Source organism: Podarcis erhardii (assembly GCF_964252035.2).
Source record: "Podarcis erhardii genome assembly, chromosome: 4".
Taxonomy (NCBI): Eukaryota; Metazoa; Chordata; class Lepidosauria; order Squamata; family Lacertidae; genus Podarcis; species Podarcis erhardii.
In genome coordinates, this window is record NC_138508.1 from 25,905,970 (window position 1) to 25,922,659 (window position 16,690).

General features: G+C 38.6%; 1 protein-coding gene across 3 annotated transcripts in view; it reads right to left on the reverse strand.

The window, feature by feature from the left end:
• Positions 1 to 1,402: 1,402 nt before the first annotated feature.
• Positions 1,403 to 16,690, reverse strand: part of SACS (sacsin molecular chaperone) — a 39,544-nt gene continuing 24,256 nt past the window's right edge. For all 3 annotated transcript variants that reach the window (XM_081859970.1, XM_081859969.1, XM_081859971.1), the window contains one exon: positions 1,403 to 14,993. In XM_081859970.1, the coding sequence (XP_081716096.1) occupies positions 3,415 to 14,993 (11,579 nt within the window). In that variant the 3' untranslated portion in view covers positions 1,403 to 3,414. The remainder of the gene's footprint in view (positions 14,994 to 16,690) is intronic.

Sequence of the window (16,690 nt, forward strand, 5' to 3'; positions counted from 1 at the left end):
TAGAGTTACTGATGCTACTACACAGCACAGAAATGCTACTTAACATTTACATTTAAAATCGAAATGCATCAAATTGAATTGTATTCAGCATAGAACTAAGGAGAACATTCCTCCAACCTTCCAGAGCAGATGTGGGGCAGTGCAGGTCACACAGGAGAGAGGGACAAAGTCCCATTGGAATAGCATTAATTCAATGCAAATGTTTAGCTGAACACCACCCAAAATATATGGAAGCAGGTATACCAAAAGTGTGCAGGGGGAGCTCTACAGCAGAAATAGAGAACCCCAGGCCCAGGAAACAAATACAGTGCCCCAGGCCTTTTGCTGGCCCCACTCCCATGTTCTTGAGATCTTTTGCCTGGTTGAAATGAGTCCTTGAACTGTGATCATGCCTTTTGCTTGTCTGTCTGGATGGAGGGATGTATGCATGGCTGAAATGTAATCTACTATACAAAGGCCTGGATGGAGAGGAGTGGGTAGGTGGGTGGATGCAGAGACCACTGTCACATGCATAGTGGAATGTACTGTAGCTTACTATGCAAAGGATGGGAGTCAGGCCCATTGCTCTGCCCCGTTTCGCCTCTGACCCCATCCACCACTGGCATGCAACCCCTGGAAGACTGCCCACAAAGCAATATGGCTCTCAGGTTGAAAAAGGTTCTCTAACCCTGCTGTAAATGCAGAAAGGGAAAGGCAGATGAGCTGGGCGGTTCTTCCCTGCACAATTCCCCTTCTCTATTACTCCATATGGTATGGCCATCTGAGGTCCCCTGCTCTGGCTTGCTTCATGGGCCACAAAGGAAGAGAAGGTTAGCCCTGAGTACTCTTTCTATCCGTTAGTCCCCCAAAATAACTTCTACTCATCCTTGTGAGGCAGTGCTCTCCATAGCATATAAAATGAAACACAGTAGCAAATACAGGTTAAAATTGATTTATCACAACGCACATGAAATAAGCTTCTTTCATACTTCAGATTTTGCATCGACCCTGGATTTGTGAACTTTAGAGGTTAATAAACATGCATTTTTAATGTTGCTGGGTTTTTTATATTAAAAAAAACATGAAGTAAATTTACTATGAACGTCCTATGATGAAATTATTTGTTTTGGGGGTTTTTTAAAAAGATATGGGCAGAAAAATATGAATATACTGGAATAGTTAGTTTGAGATCATGATGGCATTAGAATGAAATAGCCTCTGCATGAAAAAGTAAATCTGCAATGGTTCGCCAAAAGCAACTGGGGTAGTAAATCAATGAATACACACTTTATCATCACAAAAAGAGCAGCAGGGATAGGAAAGAGGGCCTGGTTGATTCACCAAAGTGAGTTCTCCCCCTCTGCTAAAGGTCCTAGTAAAAGAAGTCTCATATAAATATACATAAATATTCAACACACCAATTTGAAGAATCTTCAAGTTTATTATTAAAATCATTTTATGGCACTTAACAACAGAAATAATCATACGGCTTTGCAACCAGAAGGTTCAAAGCCTAGATTTTCTTGAGATATTTTCTACATTGAAAGCCCTTTTATTATTTACACATTTTCTTAAAGAGCTTCTGTCAACTATTTTGTCCTTCTGTATTGCAATAATTTTGGTTGTAATTTATCTAACCTCATCTTACCCCTATTTTATTTTACATTCTTTACATAAAATTATAGTTTCAGTGTACTAATCAAGTAAATAATTGTGACAGTTAGGTAATAATGGAACATAAATACTATCCACAGCAGCTTTATTTTACATGTTGTCATGATTTTCTTTACAAATATTGAATAATTTACATGGCATTATCAAAAGTATTACAATTTATAAAAGAAAAATTATTAACTAAAAATCAGACATCTCATGTGCCACAGTGTGAGACAAAATCAAAAAGCGTAACATTGCAGCACCATTTAATATGTAATAAAAAATTATCCCACTGTATACCAAAATATTTTATGACATTATACTATTTCCAGGGATGGCTCATGAGAAAAATATATAAACAAAACAAAAAGCTGAAGTAAGACTACTTAAAAAAAAAAGTTTTGGTGTGCAGTTTCCGTTTCAAAAACCCTAAAGAAAATCAAGTATTTTACTAGGTAATGCACATGCAATTCTCATTCAACAAAAGATGTAACAATGTCAAAAACACATAAAGTAGGTTATAAGAAAATAAGTCTTGCGTTTAAGTCATCAAACATTAAGGAATAAAATACTGTGCTGTGTCAAAGGTCCCTTAGCAACCTCTGATGTAATGTGTTTGATGTAAAACTGCAGCAAATCTATAAATCAGATCCTGCAGATTGTATTACTGTGAATGAAATGAATGTCCATAGCAAACAAATGAATACAGAATGCTTCAAAGTGACTTTTCTCCAAACTTTTCAATTCCTTAAAAGAGAGTAACATACTCAGTCTTATATTAGTACACTGAAAAATGACACCACCTCATACCATAAAACTGAATGGATGCAATCTGGGGATACATACATATATATCTCTGCACATACAAACAGATTTTACTGACATAGTCCTAGGCTTTGGTTACATAAAGTGCAGTTCAGCCCTGTGAATTTTACCGTTGTACTGTGTACATAACTATATTTTACAGCTCAGTCTCCCTGCAAATCTTTAAATACATGTTCTACAGTTTTGCTAATAAGAAGCTGTTGCATAAAACAAGATAATGTAACATTTAAATCCTGTGTACCTTGGGCTGAACAAGATGTTCACTACCAGATCCAGGGATGTCATCAAACTGTTGCAAAGCAGCAGTGGGAAAGCACAGTTTACAATGGAGAAATGTCCAAGAGCAAGGAGCCAATTAATCCTTCTGCCTATCACTTTCCCCTTGCAACATGCCCTCATGTTCCCCAGTCAGGTCCCAGGCGCTCATTTGCTTTGTTACAGGAGAAAATGGGAGGTCACAAGAAAGAAGTGTTGGGCCAAGGAAGGATTAAAAACTCCTCTCCCATCAAACACTTTTCTACTGTAAATCATGTTCTTCCCCAGCTGCTTTTGCAGCAAAGCATGTTCAGTGATAGTCGAGTTTCCCAAATCCAGGTTTGCCACGGAACATCTAATTTGGCCCTCATTGCCACAGAAATATATGGATTTTATTTATAAGCTGCTAGGAACTGCATAGCTTCCAAAGTACAGTAACTGCATAAGTCACATTTTATTCCATCACATTAGCATATAGCTTTTGCTAGCAAAAGTGAATTCAGATCTTATCGCATCTGTGATCGTGATTTCCTCCCCCCACCCCCACTGCATAAGAGAATGACTCCCACCCCTGTCACACAAAGCTGTATGGTTGGTTGCATGACACATCAAACAGTAGCATGCCACCCAAAAACGATAGCTTGGAGAAAACTGGCTGGAAACATGGCATGTCTATATGAAACCACCATGTCTTTAACCTCATACCTTTTGCTGTATAAAATTTTCAAGTTTTATTATAATGCATGCTGTACACTCCATCACTCTCATAGCAACTTCAGAAGTGAACCTGTCATTTGGAATCTGCGGGAAAGGAAGGAGGTCTGGATAGCGAGTTTTTAAGCTATCAACTCCATATGCTTCCAGTGTGTGGACATCATTTGTAAGGCCTTCAAGCTGTTGGCTATATTCCTCAATCTTTTGTGCCAGTGCAGTGGGTTTCACATCTTTATCAGACTTGCCCCTTACGGCATAATCGGCAGCAATCAAAGCAAGCTTGGTAGACAAGTAACATTTAAAGCAAACCCATTCGTTGGCATTTTTATGAAGGTCATTTCTTGCTGCTGAAAAGTTTGCTCTAGCTTGCCGTAACCACCTACGAGCCTCAACGGGATTTCCAACTGACTTGAATGTAGGCGGCATAAAAAACCGCTGGGAATATGAAGGACCTGTAGAAGATGGACATTTCTCTTTAGACTGTTGCCTTTCAGATTTGTGACTCGTTGCTTCCTGGTTCCATGAAGTATAAAACCTTTGAAATGAAAATTTGTCTGATTGAAATCGAGAAGCTGATGATGAAAATGTTCTTCTGGACGCCCTATCTGCATTTTGGTCAATAAAAGCCTGCTTTTCTAATCTGTTGATCTCATTTTGTAAATGCTTGAAAACTTCATTGGCAATATCAAGGTTCTCTGCATTTTTGTCTGGATGCCACTTAAGATACAGCCTTCTTATGATCTTTTTCCTTTCAGATTCTGGAAGCTTCCAAGCTTGTTCCATCACAGATGTAACTTCCCTCAAAATCTCTGATAAAGAATTTGCTTTAGCCTTTTTGGGAGAATGATGTTTAGATGAAGAGGAGGAGGAAGAGGAAGAGGATTTGTGACTCTCTCTTCCGGGAAAATGAGGAGGAATTGTTCTTGGTCCATGCGGTAGAAATTCTGTGGGACTTGTTGGAGTAGATGGTGCGCTGCCCCTGCTCTGAGAACTTTCATCAGGCCTTGAGAATTTGTACAAATCAAGAGAGCTCACTATCTTGTACTCGCTGTATCCAATGTCAATCTGATAAATCTTGCCCAGGAAACTGGAATTTTCATCATCTTCCCTTTCTACTTCTTGCACAATGATAGCATATGTATAGGTTGGATGGTACGACCCATAGATATCACCACCTTCAGCATCAACAAGATAGCCAACGTATTCACCAGGATAGAAAACATTCATTGGATCCATAAGAAGAGTATAGTGGATTTCAGTTGGTATAGGAGTGCCAGGCATAGGTAGTTCAAGTTTTGATGGTTCTGAAGAGTCATACTTCACACCTAAACTGTCAAGCTTCTCACTAATTCTATAAATATCATTGCAACCCAACATAGCAATTAAATAGGATGTATCAGAAATCAGATTATCAGTTGCAGATTTCAGGGTCATTGCTAATGCTAGAAGGAAATTGATGTCTTTGCTATCTGAGTGCTGTATATAGAGCAATATTACTGCATTTCCATATCTCTTTAAAAAGGCAAATGTTTCACTTCTGCTGTGAGGAATAGGAGCAAAACCTTTAACTCTCAGTGTTGTTTGCAACTTCTCAAAACAAGAAACTTTCAAGCCTTCTCTCAAGGTTTTGCAAAGTTTTATGGCTTTCTCTTCATTGGCTAAGAATGCATTGTCATTTTCATGTTTCATAATTCTAATTAGTCCCGTGATGAACTGTTCAGAAGACAGCAGTAACTGGAGCCTGCCTTGGAGAGAACAAAGTGCTCCAAACTGACAAATTTTTGGTGACTCTTCATCCAACTGCTCCTCAAGGATACTGCTGAGGAGACGGGGTCGCAGCTTCTGGGGAAACAGCATTATCAGTTTGGTGTGAAAACCATGGTCTTTTCCTAAGTAACACTGGCTAAGATCAACAAGCATTTGAACACCAATGTTTCCTTGTATTCTACTTTTGTAATGTGGTGCATCATCAAAAACTAAGATGCTTGATTTTACCAATCTACCATCTTGGCTTGGAAGATAAAGAGCCAGATCTCGCACATTTTCAAGGTCATTTCTAACCTTCACAGAATCATTTTGAAGGCTTTTAAACAGGCCAGAAACAACTCGTTTAACAGTACGCATTTCATTAGGATCAAGCTGTTTTCCTTCAGAGTTCTTGAATATGCGACTCAGAACCTCAACATACTGCTTTGTTGAAATAACATCTTCAGTGCCTAAGTGTTTAAATAGTTGGTGGAAGGTGCCAAGTTCTAATGGAAGTTTGTACAAGTAAGGTTTGAAGTCAGATTCATACTCAAGATTTATTACGACTTCCTCAGGCTTCAACAGCTTCCAACCTTCTTCAACCATTACAAAAGCAACCCCTCGAAGCTGAAACCGGAATTCTCTTTTGTCTGTACTAAGAAATTCATAGATGCTCCTTAGGACTTTAACCCTTGTTTTTACCATATCTTCATCCAAAGTTGTGATATTACATATATTTCTGCAGTTATTTATAACTTTGTCTAGAGGTGGGTCCAAGTTCACATTAAGCATAGTCAAAACCTGCTCAAGTTGTTCCTGTGGACCAAGACTGCTTCCTTCTTGTTCTCTGATACTTAAAGGCGTAGCTTTTTCTGGAAGAATAGGACACGAAGTCCAAAGGAGCTGCAAAACATCACTCTGTTTGAATTTTGGGTTTACTTGGGCTCCACTGAACTTTATAAGAGGGAGTGTTCCATTAACCTCTTGATACTGTGGGTGGAACCTTACAATTTCTGCCGGAGCACGTTCTGGACACAAGAATGCTATTAAAGACAATTCTTTAAGGAAGTTTCCAGATAGCAAATCAGTTCTTTCTTGAAATATGTGATGAAGGAGGACATCCACTGTATTCTGCAGTGTATCCTTAGTCCAGTTTTCAGTGTTGGCTCTCATACTGATCTCTTTAGCAAACTGCAGTAACTGCTGCTGGGAAATTACATATTTTAGTCCCATATTTCGGAGAAATGCTACCCATGATGCAAGGAATGCAGCACGGTTTTTTGGTTTTGTGAGCTGCTCCAGTTTCTTAAAGAAGTCTTGGGGTATAAACAGCTTTTCGGGAAGCATAACTTCAAAAACTCTTACGGTCCTATCATAAAAATGCTTTGCAGGTTTTAATCTATTGCACGCATCGTGAATTATCAAAAAGCTCTCTAGCTTCTCAAACAGCTGTTCCTTTATTTCTAAAGATTCTTCAATGCTAGAGAGCCTGTTCTTTAAGTAAATCAGATGTTCTAGTTTTGCATCGTAAGACAGACTTTCGATCTTTGGTAAAAGATGCTTCAAATAAACTTCAAGGTCATCTACTGGAACACACCCAAGTACAGTGTACAGGTCTTTTAAATGAATTTTCTCTTCCAGAAAGGCAGCTGAAGATGACTGTGTCCATCTATCCACTTCAACAGAGGGGATAGTTCTTGTGAGTACATAACATGCTCCACATTTTGAAATGCTGATGTATCGTCCACTGATAGATTTATAGCACGGAAGGGACCTCAAAATTTTAATGTCGTCCTCAGATGTCAAATGACTTAGGTTGCAGTTGAAGTACATCAGGAGGGCCTCAAAATCATTCTCGGCTAATTTTTCAGTCTTAAATGTTGATGTCTGAACCATGTAATGTATGGCTTTTAAAATGCTTGAAGGGTTGTCTATATTTGCTGTGTGTCCTGACAAAAGGGGCACTAGAGCATTGTCCTTGGAGCAAATTTTGTTCAAAGCAAGTTGAATACAACCAGTTTTCATCAAAGCATGAAAAACTTTATCAGTCTGAGAATTTGGGAACAGAGCTATATGCATAAGACTGAGCGGAAGCAGGACATCGCAATCTGGTACAACAAGCTGATTAGAGGATACGGTAAATTTTGTACCTGGAAGCAATGCCCAGTCCTTCAAAGTATCAACAACAGCATCAAATGTTGGTTTTGCATCTTCCTGGTCATCTTTCACATTTACAGATTCACCAATAAAATGCCACGTGTTCTTCAGCCATGATTCACTTGCAAAATTCTCCTTCCATCTCACACAACCTCTGGTTTTGTATTCTCTTGGCAAGACAGAAGGCAACAAATCAGCAAAGCTGGTAATATCAAAGACTTTTGCTACATTGCATTTCAGTAAAATATTGCTGTACCGCAAGTACAGTGTGTTCATAAACAGATCTTTACGAGACGGAATCAGTTCATGATAGGTAGTTAAGAATTTTGGACGCTTTGAATCAAAAATTTGCAGTACACTATCAAGTGTAATGAGCAGAGGTAATCCTTCAATGAGGATTTCATTTTCTTCTGTGTCTTTAAAACAGTAGTCAACAAGAAGTTTTAAACTGTGGAAAAGCTTTAAATTTGTCTGCTGAAGTCGACAAGGCAGCTTTCCAATGTGGCAATTAGAATCCGGAGAGGAAAATGTCATCAAAAATGATCGGACATCAGCTGAAGTCACATAGCTCACTGGAATGTCTGCATCCACAAGACAGTGATAAAGATTTGCAGTTTCATCACAGCTATAGATCAAGTTGAAGCCAATTTCTAAGAGGAGATGTTTGAGTCTATACACATTTTCTGCTACTGTTTTGCGTGTTGTAATGTTGTACTCAACATTTTTGAGGTGTTGTAACTCATCTTGTAACAAATTGTCAAAGAATGGCCTAGCTTTGTTTGAGGTAGACATATTAACCCATGTAATGATAATTGCAGAATGCAAATCAGAGCCATCGACATTTGGGGCTCGCACAACAGGTAGGAGACGTTTGGATTCCTCATGAATGCAGCTGTAAACTGCTTTCACTAAGCAATACCAATCAGGCTGCAGGTCAAGTCTGTTAACGGGGAAGAAGGACAGAAACTTTTTCAAAGTGTCTTTCACTGTATGCATAGATGTGTTGTGTAGCACAGACACTGTTGGATCGGTACCTTGAAAGTAACGTTTCTTCAGCTGAATCAAAAGTTCTACATAGGCCGGTGCAATCAATGCTGTCATTAAACTATTATTCCAGTCACTTCGTACTCCAACTCCATTATCATCACGCCACAGATTTCGCCTGGCAGAATCCAGGGCAAAGTGTCCATTCACATGAAATGGTAACCCAGTTTCTAAGGACAGGGGTAAGAAACAAAATGCCCTATGAGGTTTTTTGTAGTTGTGAGTAATACATGCAGCAACTCCCCCTCGGGGGAAGAGAGTAATGTCCTCATTCTTATGAGCTGATACAACACTCTTGGATACCTTTTCAATGTTGGAAAAACCTGACCTGTTGCAAATTAACCAGGCTGTGAGGTTACCTTCAGAGTCTTCAGTATCCATAGTGTAAGTGATTTGTTGCACAGGTATCTTGCTAAGCTCTTTCTTCTTAGTGACACTGTCAATTACAGAAGCATGGAATTGCTTTCGTTTCAGTCTATCGCCATCAGTTACTTTTCCTGTTACAGAATATAATACATTAAGTGCTCCTGTTGTTTTCTCTATTTCGCAAATAGAAATTTTTTCCATGTGGTTCAAAAACATCAAGAGTTCTGCTCCATCTGTACGCAGCTTATCTAGAAGATTTTGCACCATTCTGTCTGAGCATGGCACGGGGGAGATTTCGGAAGTTTTTGCCATTTCTGTATTTCGAAGTGGAAATCTAAACATGGTGCAGTTTTCTAGTTTAAAGTGATCTCCTAAATAGAGATCCAAGACATCTGAGAACTGTGTTCTGAAATCAGCATCCAGGTCCCTAAACATGCGTCCTGGACTAATTGATGTTGCGCCTGGTGCATATCTGGCATGAGGATCAAAGATACAAAGAATATCGTTACCAGAAATGAAAGAAGGACAGTCAGTTATGTGATACACGGAATTGAAGCCTATACCATACTGGCCAGTTTTACATGGATTGCCTTCTTTAGTGCCTTTTCCAAGATTCTGAATTCCTCTGATGTCATCTTCAGTAAAAGGCTGATTGTTGAAGACGCACAGTGCAGGCCCTTGAAGTGGAGACCATTTTTCATCAAATATTCTATCAACTGGATGTTGTCTAGGATCAAACACAAAGCAAACTTCTGTAGCTTTTGCATCATCTGCATTCTGAAGGAGCTCTTTCAGCATTTCTTTTTCTGATGGATATGCATTAAGAATACTTTTAATTCTGCTTGTCAATTTTTCTTTCTGCCCAAATTCAGTCCCAAGGGTAGTAAAACAAATGTTTGATGCATACCTTTCTAAGGCTTTATGTCGCTTGGGTACTGCTCCAAGCTTTACTGCTACTTCTCTAGGGATGTCGGCATGGCAGTACTTTACAGTTGTATCTTTCACTTTGATCCAAGGGCAGTCATTGTAACACAAAGTATTAGCATGTAGAAGGGCAAGGTGAGTATCCGGTAACAGTATCTCGCCATACTGTTTTTCACAAAATTCTTGCTTCTTTTCTCTAATGAGGCCCCATATTCCTTCACTGATGATTCTCCTAGAAAGCTGGAAATTTTCTTCAGTCAGTGGTTTAGTTCCTCTTTCCTCATTGATTAACTCAAGAACCAGAGCAAAATCTTCTACTGTAAAAGCATGGCGCACACCTACGCTTTCAAATAGCTCACGAAAGCTGTTTCTGTATTTATTAGCCAGTTGATGGAGATATGGCGCTGCCTCAAAGTTAAGATGAAAAGACACCTTTGTGGGGTCAACATAGCCATTTTCAACAAGAATGAAACTGCAGTTTTTCAGCTCTTCAATTATGATGGCTTTTGTTGCTCCATTTTGTAGCAGGGCATCATGGAGATACTTATAGCAAGCATTGGTGATGTTTTCTTGGTACAAGGTAATTCCATCAAAGGACTTTGCAACTTCTTTCAGCTGGTTTATAACCATAGTAACAGTTGGTTTCTTAAGCAAGCCTAAAAAATCTTTGACTGCCAGAGAAATGTTCCCACAACCTTTAAAGGAATGGGAATTTTCATTCAGGATTGGTTTTAACAGACAAACTATATCTTGATAATCAGCAGTGAAAAGGTCCATTGCTGAAAACATTGTCTCAGGGCCAAAATCAGTACCCTTCCAGTGCAAAGAGAAGCCTGCTGGTTTTGTGAGAAATGGCAGAAATGGTATTGTTTGGAACTTTGCAGCAAATTCTTTAGCTCTAGGATCTCTGCATTTAATTTTTTCATCTATGAGACTTAACAGAATACTGCTTCTGAGACAAGCTGAAGCATGATCAGTCTTGTTGATTTCTGCTACAGATTCGGCACGTTCAACCAAGTCTTCCCAACAAATATCGTCTTTAGCCATACCTAGCTGAACTAATTTGACCAAAATCACGGGATTAAGGTAATCTTGACTGGTGCCATAGGGAAATCTTCCATCTTCTTTATCGTACAACTTTGCAACTCGACCTTCAGGATGGATCAGTCTTGAAGGTTCCACCAGAGGGTGCTCAGTCAAAGAACAGGGAATACACGGTGTAACACAGAGAATTTCTGAGAACTCGCTAACCTTTTCATTCAGAACATAGTGCATTAAAGGATCACGAAGCTCTGCCTCAATCTCTTGGATATTTGGGAAAAAGACTTCAGAAAAGAATTGCTTCTCTGAAAAAGTATTATCTAGTAACACCTGTTTGCACCCTGCTTCTTCAAAGCCTGCTTTGACCCAAGATGGAAGGTCTACAGCACAGAGATTTTTTGAGCCAGTTTTTTTAAGGTACTTTAGAAAAATATTAAAAGCTGCAGGTCCTATGTCTGGACGTTTCAAGAGTGAATCATCTAAGAATCTCACATTCTTCATAGACACCCAAGATGAACCATCAGAGAACACTCTGATCCCTTCTTTGCCTTTTGTGTGAGCTATTTCTTCATAAAACCCCTGACATATGACTGAAAAATCATCATGCACTAAGTCAGGATCAGGCCATACTGCATAGTAATTGTAGTCATTTAGCTCCCCACAAACTGCCATGTTGCGTAGAACCACAAGAGCTTCTAAGTAAGCTTTTACTATAACATGCCGCATAAATACTGTGTTCCACCTTCCTTTTGTGTCAGTTTTCCATATCTCTTTTCTGTTTGATGTAACAGCAAAAGAGCCATTAATGTGAACAGGCAGACCTGTTTTGATTCGAAGAGGTAAATAGCAGAATACTTCTCCTAAGTTGCTACAATTGGGTTTCACAGTCCATTTGTGATCCTGTGCTTCAGATAGCATAACCCCAACTGATCCACATGGGACAAGTCCTAGCCGTCTTCCACTTTCCTGTAATGAGAATTTTAAGGCCTCCCCAGTATCCATGCAAGAACATATAAGCCATGTTGTAGAGTCTACTGTTTTTTGTGGCAGTTCATCAGCAGGCCTTTTTGTCTGTCCAGATTTAGCCATTTCAAAGAAAGAAACTGTGTCATCTTCTGGGCCTCTAAAAACTGGAGAATGCAAGTCAGCAATCCGCCTGAACACATGATGAAATTCTTCCACTGTTATCTGTAATATGCACGATGACTTGGGTGATTCGGTAGGAAGCTTTTTTGTGCTACTGTTGCAAGTTTTCATGAGTTTAGCAGCTTCCTTGAGAACACTTGTAACAGGGGTAGTTATTGCTTTGGACAAACACAGATTTTTTTTAATAGTCACAGTCTCTTGAGCTACACCAGGGTTGGTTTCCTCGGACTTCAAATACTTCAAAACCATGGAGTTTACACACTGAGTAAAAATTATCAGTCTATGTCCACAAATGCTAAACTCATCCACAAGAGAATAGATGTCTGCAGTATTGTAGCAAGTACTGCTGACTTCACTCACTTTAGCCTCCTGTTGTGTTCTAAAAGAAAGCCTGAAAAGTGTCCCTTTGTAACTGTAAGGGGCCTCCACAGTCAACGGGAGCTGACAACCAAACACACCAATAAATGGCTTGAACTGATTTGGAAACTTTCTAAGTCTTTTCTGTTGCTTACTCCAATTAATCTTGATCCCAGGATTAGACTTGTCCCTTATATGTTTACTGAGATGATTGATGTTGGGATCAAACATAATCATAAATTCTCTGCTCATGATGATCGGAATATCCGTGATATGATAAACAGAATTAAACCCCAAGCCAAATTTTCCAACTTTGTCAACTTCTGCTCTTTTAAGAGACTCACCCAATCGAGTTATATTTAGAAAGTCAGAGTCAGAAAATTCAGAATTGTTGAAAGACCAGAGAGCTGGCCCATGACAAGCTGCCATTCCTGGATCCAAAAGATTTTCTCTTATGTCATTATTTCTCCTCATGTCAATCAAAAAATTGCACTCCGTTGCATTAGCATCATCTGCATTTTGAAGCAGCTCTTTGAAGATATCGGATACAGAAGGGTATTCTTCCAAAATGTTTTTAATTCTTACAGTGAGAGGTTCCCTTTGACCCGACTGCTCAAATCCCATATTTTCTGGATTTATCAACCTGGTACTGAGACATGGCACATTCAACCATTCTGCAGTTTTCATGGGTATGTCTTCATGAACCAAAATTATTGGCTCAACAGCATCATCAAGCAAATCATTTAAGTCTTCAACCTTGATATCACAGTAGCAGCATTCATGGATTGGTTTCATTGTAAGCCTGTAAGGTTTTTTGCTACAATATATAGGAACAGGTGTATTTAAACTAGCTGGAATTTGACAGCTGTATAGCCACCTTATAATATTCAACATAATAGAAAGATTTTGCTTGCTCTCCTCTTCTGTAAGAGATTGTTCACTTTTGAGGTATATTTTCTGAATGACCATGGAAACATGGTCTGGTGTCAGCTGCTCAATTGACCCACAGCATTTGAACAACTGGTGGAATTTAGCCATTGTTTTTGGCACATTATGTAGATATGGCTGAAGATCAAGATCATGTGCTGACTTTATCACTGCTTGAGAAAACGAACAAAAGGTTTTACCAGTCCAGACCCAGGGAAATTTCAAGGCTTTAAATGATTCTTTTCCTTCATCTAAGTGATCATTCATGAAGCCATAAATCTCAAGCAAAATGTGCTGAAATTGATAATAATCTTCATCACTAAATTTTTTGGAACTGTGCCAGTCTACGACTACTTTGAAATGTTTTAACACTGATTTTATGTTAGGTTTGATTGAGATCCCCAGTGCTTTTTCAACATTTGGTCGGACACCTTCCACAAGAGGAACAGAGGAACCTACTAAGGTGGCCTGAGATAAGTCACACATTTCAGGTGGCGAGCACAAATTGCAATGATCACCTTTCCAAATTAAAGAACTTGGGTAATTTGGAGGTCTTTCCTTGCATGCTGGAATCCATTTGATTTTTTTCAACATTGCTTTTGTTTCAGGTGTATGAAGTAATGGATAATTTTTGTTCAAAATCGTTAACAAAGTTCTGGCTTTCCTTCTAAGTGCATCTTGATTTGTACTAGCACAGTCCTTCAAGATTTCAATTTTTTGAGCTACGCTCAAAATGTCTTTCTCTTCCAAGTTGCTTTCACTTTTTAGGCCTATTAATCTCAAAGAATGAAGAGTATCAGCAGATGTTTTAAAAACATTAGGGGGAAAGCAATGTTCCTCCTCCCCATAGAACATATTTTGTAGAACTTCTACTTCGGGATCAAAAAGTTCACTAGCTGACACCATTTTTCCTTCAGAAATTTGAATAAATTTTAGTGGCGTCAGCCAATCCAGCACTTCTGCATTTTCATTTTTTAGGAAAGTTAGATTTTCCAGAATCCACAGCATAACTTTTGTTGCTTCATCATTACAATAAAAGTCACTCTGAATATCTTTTAAAATAAACTTCATGCAATCTGTGCTCTTTAGCTGGTCTGCTTTTAGTATGTTTACTAAACGAATGGTAGCTTCGTCACTGCTGTCAACTAGTGAAACAGAGAGTTTTATATCAGATGGAAGTTTGGCAGTGTGATGCAGTACCTTACAGCCTTTCAATGCAGTAAAAGTAATTTCTTCATCAAGTGATTGTTTAATTCTCCTAAATATGATTAGCTCATTAATTATTAATTTCTCTTTTTCAGTAGTATCAGTTAAACTAGCAAGGAAGTTTCTAAGGGCATTTTTGTATGATGCAGGGAATGATGCAACCTTATTGGTCAATTTCTGTATGGAAAGTTTTTCCACTATTTGCAAAACTACACTTGGCAATGGGGCATGTATATATTTTTTTAAAAGTGGATGCTGTATAGATGAGTCTAGTTTCTTAAGCACAATCCCACCAAGTCGTTCAATGATGTCGGGTAAAAATTCTGGAAGCTGAGTTTCAGATCCATCTTCTAGAATAATTGGTGATGGAGTCCTTAATCTAATAAGTTCCATGACTTCTTCATCCCCATCTAGTACTGTTTTTGGGATAAGTGGCATATCATCAAACATTGACAAATCTTCAGAGAAATGTATATACAGGTTCTTCCATACCATTTTAAGCCACAAAACAGATGGGTGCTTTTTATCTTCAGAAAGTGGAAACCATTGTACCACGATGTCTTTACCAGGCCATAAAGAATTCGTAACTTCCTTGATGAGCCGTGCAAATCGTTCAGGATTCAGAAGCTGCAGCTGAGTGCATGCTCTTCCTGAAATAAAAAATAAAAGGTATTAAACTGAGGAACATTTAGTAAGATTTTTGTTAAAACCATAAATTGCCAGTAAAAAAGAAAAGGGTTATTTTAGGGTTGTTCTCTAATGGATCTTCTGCTTGCTAGGAAACTGGCACACTTGGCCTTGCTGAAGGCTTACTATGATCCACAAAGGGGCATGGGATAGTATGCAAAGTATTTAAACAAGAAGCCATGACCTCTTCTGATCAAAAAGGTTGCTTGCCCTTTTGAGGCACACCTTTACTACAGCCAGGGAAAGAGGCAGCTGCTGGTATTTACACAAGCTTTTACTTACCCTGACACCCTACCAACTAATTACATTATCTTCGGATGGCAGACAATAGGACAAGTAGTCTACCACTTCATTATTGTTTCGTTTCTTAGCAGACAGCATGTGTGGTACTGTTCTACGTTAGTCCTGCACACTGGCGCAATTCACGCCTAACATTAAGCCAAACCATGGCTTAGCAGGAATGAGCAAGCAAGGACTTCTGAAGTAAGGATTACAGCTGCTGCACTCCTAAATCTGTACAGAGCAGCCATTTAACCCAGTGTGTTAAGCCAGAAACAAGGGTGGTGTTATTTGAACCATATTTTAAAGGCTTTTTTCCCATCTACCAGGCTCAGGTTGGCTCAGCCAGCAGAAAACCCACTACTACAGTTGGATCTGGTATAAGTATACTGTACTGTCCTTTCAATGATCACTGTAAATAAAACTTCTCTTTAATATTCCACAACACTCTGTGTTCTTGTGTATAGCAGTGGATCTGTTTCTATTTGTCTCTGAAATACTTCTGTAAGTATTCCCATACCATTTACCAATATGACTTTGCTTCTTTACACTGCCAACAAATATGGTAGAAATCAAATTAATTCCAGACAAATCCAGCATTTTCCCTCTCTTGATTTACTGGTCATTTTACTTTTTGATAGTCCACTACCATTGAGCTGCCATTTTAAAATAGTTTTCTTTATAGATCACAGCAACTGAGAAATTGGAGCCCTTTTGAAACAGAAATTGCCACAGATCTCTTGGATGTCACTATTTATATTTTTATTTTATTTCAGCGTACAATTGTTAACTGTGTTCTTAATTTTTTTAACAATCATTCAATAGATCTTTGAGAAACACTCTGATTTATTTGATTTTAGCACTGTTTCAAATTTATTCCAATCCATGCTGATTTCCTGGTGAAAATTAAAAAGAAAAAAAGACACCAGTGCTATTTGCTCTGTTAGGAAAACCTTACTTGTACACAGCCTGTACACAAAAGGTTGTCCTTAATGGGGCAAAAAACAGCTGGGGCGGGGCACTTTTCATTGGGAAAATGCTACAAAGGAAAATGATTTTTAAAAACGCTTCCCAACACAGTGGTCCCAATCCATATTAGATCCCCTGCTATTTGAAAAACCTAAAAAGGTAGTTCAATCACAGGACCATTATCATGTATAATATTGCACTCTGTTAACAAGCACCTAAAGTATAGACTGACGGTTGGTCCAGATCAGCACAAGAAACACACACAAAATGCAGACAATACTAGACAAATCCAACATTTCTACCTCTTAAATCAGGACTGAAATTAATACTGTATTACAGGTTGCAATTTGAAAAAGTCACTCAGTGTACACCAGAATAATACTACTTTTCCACCTAATGGATCAGTGGAATT